Source organism: Mastomys coucha, unplaced genomic scaffold (genome assembly GCF_008632895.1).
Source record: "Mastomys coucha isolate ucsf_1 unplaced genomic scaffold, UCSF_Mcou_1 pScaffold15, whole genome shotgun sequence".
NCBI classification, from domain to species: Eukaryota; Metazoa; Chordata; class Mammalia; order Rodentia; family Muridae; genus Mastomys; species Mastomys coucha.
Window position 1 is genome coordinate 140,015,760 of NW_022196897.1, and position 7,087 is coordinate 140,022,846.

Consider the following 7,087-nt stretch of genomic DNA (forward strand, 5'->3'; position numbering starts at 1 on the left):
TCACTTGTCCTAGCCAGACCTCAGTTTTCTCCTCTGTAAACAAGAAGCACAATGTGAAGAGCTACACATATGCATGTGCAAACACATACACCTACACACACTGTGTGTGTGGTGTGTGGTGTGTGTGTGTGTGTGTGTGTGTGTGTGTGTGTGTGTGTGTGTAGAATTGAAGGATAGTTGGGAAGACCATATGTAGTATGAGCAAAATATCACCAAATGGAGCAAAGGATGAGACCAGGGAAAGATGAGACTGGGAGCTAAGAATGAAGTTCCTGGCACAGCCACACTTGGCTGCTCCCCTCGCATTCCAAACCTGATCTTCCTGACACTCATGAGCATGGATCTCCAAGCTAAGCCTCATGCATGGGACCGTGAAGTCTTTAATAAGCTGCCATCTCGAGTTTTCTTGCTTAGCTTGTGGACAAACAGCTGACTTGACTCATCTGTTAGTGCGATTGGTAATTACTCACTTTGCAGAACCCTGAGGAACACGGGCCGATTGCAGAATTCTGGATTATCTAGAAACCCATCATCTAATCTCACGTTTCCTGATTCCTGTTCTATAAAAGAGGCTATCACCTCCTCAGCAAAGACAGGTAGGAGAGGAGCCCAGGACGGCCGCTGAGACCTTGAGACTCAGGTAAGACCTGACCCATCCTCTGCTCCACCACTCTGGGTAGCAGGAGGCCGGGGCTTTACTCCTGCCAGATGGTGCTGTCACTGGGGACCTAACAACAAAACCAAACACCAACACTAACACCCTTATCAAGGGCAAGGACTGGCCATTTCCTAGAGAGGGCAACACTGATAAAGCAGTGAGCTTACTCCATGTGCCCTAAGTAAGAACTCTAGAGAAGACATTTTTAACAAGGTTACCATCACCGGGTAAGAAGCTGCCTGTGGTCATGTGAACTTTTTGGCTCTTGATGGTATCCAAGACCATCACAGCCTGAAAACAGACCAAAGAACCATCCCTTGGCAGCGATGAGGGCCGAGCAGTTCAAGTCTTTAGCCTCTGCCGTGGAGGAGCCTCTTCATCCACACTGAAGAACAGGGCTGAGGGCAATGGGTCAGGCCACCACAGTCACATCCCACAGCCCCAGAGTAAACTTGATGGTCACTTAATTAAACAGAAGCTTCTGTCTCAGGCAGGAGTGACTTCAGAGCCTCTCACAGCTGCAACTAGTGACCTTGGGGGAAGCTGCCTAGAGTCACTAGGGCTGTGCTCCAAACTGCAGTAGGGGTTGTCTGTGCCCACATCTGAGGATGTGGTGACGATGAAGTTGGTGACTGAACCCATCTGCCTGTGGCCTGGGACAGACTACCAATGGCAGTGTTAGTTATTATTGCTGGTTATCAGCCCCTGGGGTTCTTGGGAGAATCATGGCAATCCCGTCCCCTGGGGTCAGTGTGTGCAGTGCAGAGAATCCTATGATACCTGTACCACAGAGAACTTGTCATTCTGTCTGCAGACACCAAGAGAGATGTTTCTAGTTGGGAGCCTCGTTGTCCTCTGTGGCCTGCTGGCCCAGAGCACAGCCCAGCTGGCAGGCATGCCCTGTCCTCTGGGCCAAGATCTGCCCATGTCCATGGGTCACTGTCGGTCCTTGCACGTGGGCCAGACCCTGCCCTACTATGGAGTGACTCCAGTTGTGTCTACGTATCCTTCAGACCATCTTGCTAGAAACTTTAGAGATGGTGAGTCTTTAACGGTCTCTTTCAGGGGTGTGTGTGTGTGTGTGTTTCCATGTAGATGTTCTAGTCTATCCAACTTCTCAATCATAGGAAGCCAGTCATCCATGAGAAAGGGGGTCTGAGGCTCTAGAGCAGCAGTTCTAAACTTTCCTAATGCTGCAGCTCTTGAAGACAGTTCCTCCTGTTATGGCGACCCCTTAACTCCTAAAATTATCTTTGTTATTACTTCATAACTGTAACTTTGCTACTTTATGAGTCATCATGTAAATATGTGTTTTCTGATGGTCTTAGGCATCCCTTGTGAAAAGTCTCCACCTCAAATCCCCAAAGGTGTCTCCACCCACAGGTTAGGAACCACTGTCCTAGAGTTGCCAGATATGAGCCCTGAGATTCTCTGCTTTGTAGCTTTCAGACATGGCCTGCTGTCTGGGGGGGTTCTGAGCTTTGTGGAGCACATACCACTCTTGAACTACGTGAGACCTGCAGGAAACAATGCCGGTGGCCTGGTCGGGGTGCTTGGAAAAGTGATTTCATCAATCCCTCTCTTGAACAACATCCTTGAGTGAGTTACCTAATGTAGGAATTTCATCCCTGACAGCCCCAAGCAACAGCCAAACAGAAGGAGAAGGATGGGTTGAGCATAGAGCCAGGGTTCGTCCCCAGGCCCCTCTCCACTCTGGCAAAGATGGTGACCCTTTTTTGCACCCGTCGTTGCCCCAGTCCTAAGGCACATCCTGGGCACCTGTGAAAAGCCTTCCATGTCAAGTCCATAATCCCCAGTTCTCAGATGGAAAAACTGAGGCACAGAGATGTGCCTGTGGTCACATATCTAGGATGATACAGTCAGGAATCTAACTCAGAGAAGCTCCAAGCTTTGCCACCCACTGTGGTTACTGTGTCTATCCCACCAAGGGAATGTGAACCGTTACTAGGCTACCCTCCCCATCTGTATCACCTGTGCCTGAGACTTGACATGGTACTTCCCATGACGGCTTTCTACAAGCTTTGCCACCCACTGTAGTTACTGTGTCTATCCTACCAAGGGAATGTGAACAGTCACTAGGCTACCCTCCCCATCTGTATCTCCTGTGCCTGAGACCTGACACGGCACTTCCCATGATAGCTTCCTAGGCACAAAGCCACACTGGGGAGCCTGTTGCAGTGATCACATACCCAAGCCTGAGTCCTTAGTAAGACTGGACCAAAGCAAAGCCATTGCCAAGATTCCCAGCCTCCCAGGCCTTTGCTTCCTAGAGATAGTCAGATAGACTGCAGTGCTGGATGACCTGAGGTCAGGCACCTGCTCTCCTGGGTTTGATTTCTCCATCTGTGAGATGGAAAGACTCTGGAGGAGACCCGAGAAGGTAAACAGGACACCATGGATGGGTCAGAGAAGGCTCCTCTCACCCTTTTGCATTCTTTCTAACTAACTTCCTGCATCTTAAAGGTCATGATAGCTTGAGTAATTTCCATCATCCCTCTTATGCAGGATTTATTCTGGTTGCCCACGTAGCTTCTCTGTGTACTGACAATACATCTGTCGATACATCCATCCTTCCTTTCATCTAACCACTCCCAATTCCATCCACCCTCCCACATATCCAATTGCTAATCTTCCTACCAACTTAAAAGTCAGCCTCTTTCTTTGAAGAGCTCTCAACTAGTATACCCGGTCCCTTTCCTCAAATATCTCCTAGACTCGAGGTAAACAGAGGTCCAGGCATGTTGGGATCTGATCCGGAAGGAAGTTGGAAGTGATAGGGATATGGCTCAGAACCCAGGGTGGTTCTGATCCAAGACTGTCCTCACATCTTCCTCATCTCAGGTGGCTAGCTCTCCCTCTGTGATGAGTAGATGTAGTTAAAGATGGTTCCCAGTCTGAGCCTGACATGCTAATGTTTCTCCCTGATCAGCATAAAAGTCACTAATCCCCAGCTACTGGAAATCGGTCTTGTGCAGAGCAGTGATTTCCATCGCCTCTATGTCACCATCCCACTGGGCTTTGATCTCAAAGTGAACACGTGAGTAGATTCCAAGGCAGGTAGGGGTGGGGGATGACTCACAAAGGGAGTTGGCTATGGAAAGCTGCAAAGGCCTGACCCTTGAACCTTACCTATTTGATGTTGTGTTGAATAAACTCCAGTCATATGGAAAACACACTTGGCCTCTCTGAGCCTTGGTTTCCCCTAATGGGAACAGAGATCAATATCACTGTTGCAAAACGAAGTAAGGTGATCCTGACACTCCTGCCAAGAAGAAACCCTCCACCTTGAAATGTGAGAGGCCAGATGCCAACAGAGATGTTTCTGCCTTCTCTGTCAGACTGGTGGTTGGAAGTCTGTTGGAGATGTCTGTGAAGCTAGATGTCACTGCAGAAGTCTATGCTGTGAGAGATATTTATGGGAGGAGCCGCCTGGTCATTGGTGACTGTATATACCCTCCTGGCACCTTACGTATCTCCTTGCTTAATAGGTAAGGCCAAAGGGTGGGCTTCTCCTACCCAGAGATAGTTGGGTAAAAGATGGAACAAAGGAAGGATGAATGAGTAAGAGGACAGGAAGAAAGATATGTTGGGGGAGGAAGTGTGAATGGATGGGTATATGGGTGGATGGATGGACGGTGGATGAATGGATAGATGGGGGTAGGAGGTGGATGGATGGATGGATAGGTGGATGGATAGATGAGTGGATGGATGGATGAGTGGGTGTGTGGGTGGGTGGATGGGTGGATGGATGGATGAGTAAGTGAGTGGGTGGGTGGATGGGTGGATGGATGAATGAGTGGGTGAATGGGTGGGTGGATGTGTAGATGGATGGATGAGTGGGTGAGTAGATGGGTGGATGGATGATGAGTGGGTGAGTGGGTGGGTGGATGGGTGGATGAATGGATGGATGATGGGTAGGTGGATGGGTGGATGGTAAAATGTTTGGTGGATAGGAAACAGATGTATAGGCAGATGTATGAATAGGTAAGTAAATGAATAAATAAATGGTTACTTACCTGTTACTAAACCAAAATAACCAATTTAATGTTGGCTAGGCCATATAGAAAAAGGTTTAAGACCACCTTTTATAACCTGATGGGGAGATCCAGAGAGCCTCTGACATAAACCTGGTCAGTGTTCCTCCAATTTGGTCCCACCTTGTTTATCTATAACACAAGACTATATGAGATTATTAATAGAATCCTACTAAGAGGTATTAGATGTAGAGCCCATCTTGATTGCTTGTTTCAGTTGCCTGTCCATATCATGGGAAGGCCCAAGTATACATAGTGTATAGGGCCTGTCCATATCATGGCCCAAAATTACTGAATACATATATTGGGCTTTGCATGAATTGTTTCATCAAGTCTCCATGACAACTACATTCTAAGTACTTTTCATGCATTCATGGATTCCACAGTCTTGTCCCTGACGTGTATTTGTTCTGTGCTCATCTGTGCATGCACCACTGGGTCGTAACTCTCTTCATCTAGGATCCTTGCTGTTCATCTGCCATGGACAGAAGTAGGGAAGGCCTGGTCTCAGCTATAAGTATGCATAGTGACTGCTGAACTTCTCCAGCCCAACCCCAAGCCTCTGAGTCACATTCATGCCTTTTCTCTTCCAGACTTGGGCCCCTGCAAAACCTTATAGACAGCCTCACAGACATCTTGACTAGAGTCATTCCTGGCCTGGTGCAGGGTGTGGTAAGTGACAGTCCCCTACTCCCTGGGTCTAAGAATTCTTAGGTTGAGCTACTCTGTCTGTCCTGTGATCCAGCTGTCTGTGTTAACCCTTTCTACTCCTCCAAACACCTTGGTTGACTTCTTATGGACTGTAGAAAGTATCCCACAATGAGCATGCTGCGTCTCCTAGGGTCTCCTTGCAGGAGGTCCTGTGTCTAACTCCCCTCTCTACCCTGGGTCAGGTGTGTCCTCTGGTCAATGGGGTTCTCAGCCTCTTGGATGTCACCCTAGCACATGATGTTGCTGGTAAGTGCTGTTTCCAAGTCCCCTCTCCCTCTAAGGAAGCATCAGTTTCCCATAAGTTTTGTACCTATGCACCATGGAACCACCAGGTCTTATTAGCCACACCCCTCCCCGATTGAGGTGTCTTTGTTTCTATGAATGATCCAGATAAGATTAAGGTAGTGTCTCTTTCCTACTTAGCCTGGCCTGAAAGCAGCTGGGCTGGCTGGGGACGGGGGAACTAATGCTTCTCAACATGTCTAGGTGTGGTGAACATGGCTGGTGCTCCAGAGTCTCAGGGAGCACTCAGGTGCTCCTTGGACTCCTTCTCCTCCAGATTACAACTTTAGCCATTTCTTTTCTAGATGTGCTGCTGCATGGAGTACAACTTGTCATTAAGGCCTAATCTTTCCAAGAAAGGACCTGTCTCTGCTGCGATGGTAAATGCTGTTCCCATTCTCCAGGATTTGTGGATGTGCTGTTGTCCTCTAGGACAGGGAAGTGAGAATCTTGAGACACCAGTGCACACAGCAGCTTTCCAGTGCTACTACCCTGGGCAGTAGGACTTTAACACACGGGTCTGGGGAAAAGATGTTAGATCCAAGTTATAGCAATACCCAAGGAAAGGGACAAATGTGGACACAGACACACAGAGATGTACCTAGTCCTTAGAATAACTGACAGATGGGAGATGGACTGGAGCCACATACAGATTCAAAGAGAAAAATATATGTGGTTATGGGTACACACTCCAGCACATAGACATGACAGTCAAACCCTCATCCACAGGCCACACATATACAGACTCACTAGCCAAGTCCCTGTGGTTAAACATACACACACTCAAACACATGCACAAGGAGCCATAGAGACAGCCTGGGGTCTCAGCATGCTCTTGTCTCTTCAGAGGGCCAATTCCTAACAGGACAGTACTAGTGAGAGTCACTGACATCAGTCTTCCTCCTGATTGAACTCTTCTCCCAACAGAACCATTTCTTGCTGCTCTGTCCACTCCCTCCTGCCCAGCTTACATGGCTCACAGAAGGGGGCCCCATATCCTGGAAAATGGCATGGCCACCTTCTCAAGAAACCTGCTCTCCTCCTTTCTCAGGCTTGATGAATATTCCATGTTCATCACTAAATAAAATGTTTCTTCTTCTGCACTGTGGCTTTCTGTTCCTCCCATCACTTGAGAGGCTCCAGAGAGTCCTGACTAGATGGTCATTTGGACGTCTCATATCACAGGGATGAGAGTTATCAAACAGCTGTGGGCTTGGGTCTAGGTGAATGGGGATTTTGGGTGACTGCCTCCCTGTTCTCACAAGGTATACATGAGGAAGCTGGGAGTGGATAAGCACTCAGGCATAGATGTTCACACACAGTATTACCACACAAAAAGTGATGTGACAAATGAAAGAGATATCTAAGAGCTGGGCAGGAT

General features: G+C 48.2%; 1 protein-coding gene across 2 annotated transcripts; it reads left to right on the top strand.

The window, feature by feature from the left end:
- The first annotated feature begins 588 nt into the window (after window positions 1–588).
- LOC116092472 (BPI fold-containing family A member 5) lies at window positions 589–6,803 on the top strand. Of its 2 annotated transcripts, XM_031373725.1 has the most exons (9): window positions 589–640; window positions 1,473–1,698; window positions 2,101–2,257; window positions 3,609–3,716; window positions 4,018–4,167; window positions 5,307–5,385; window positions 5,607–5,670; window positions 6,012–6,086; window positions 6,634–6,803. In XM_031373725.1, exons 2-8 carry the CDS (start codon window positions 1,485–1,487, stop codon window positions 6,050–6,052), a joined length of 813 nt encoding a protein of 270 aa, XP_031229585.1. In that variant the 5' UTR covers window positions 589–640; window positions 1,473–1,484; the 3' UTR covers window positions 6,053–6,086; window positions 6,634–6,803. The 2 variants fall into 2 exon arrangements, 1 of the variants encoding a protein (XP_031229585.1); XR_004119274.1 differs by lacking the exon at window positions 5,307–5,385 and having other exon boundaries at window positions 595–640.
- The last annotated feature ends 284 nt before the right edge of the window (window positions 6,804–7,087 follow it).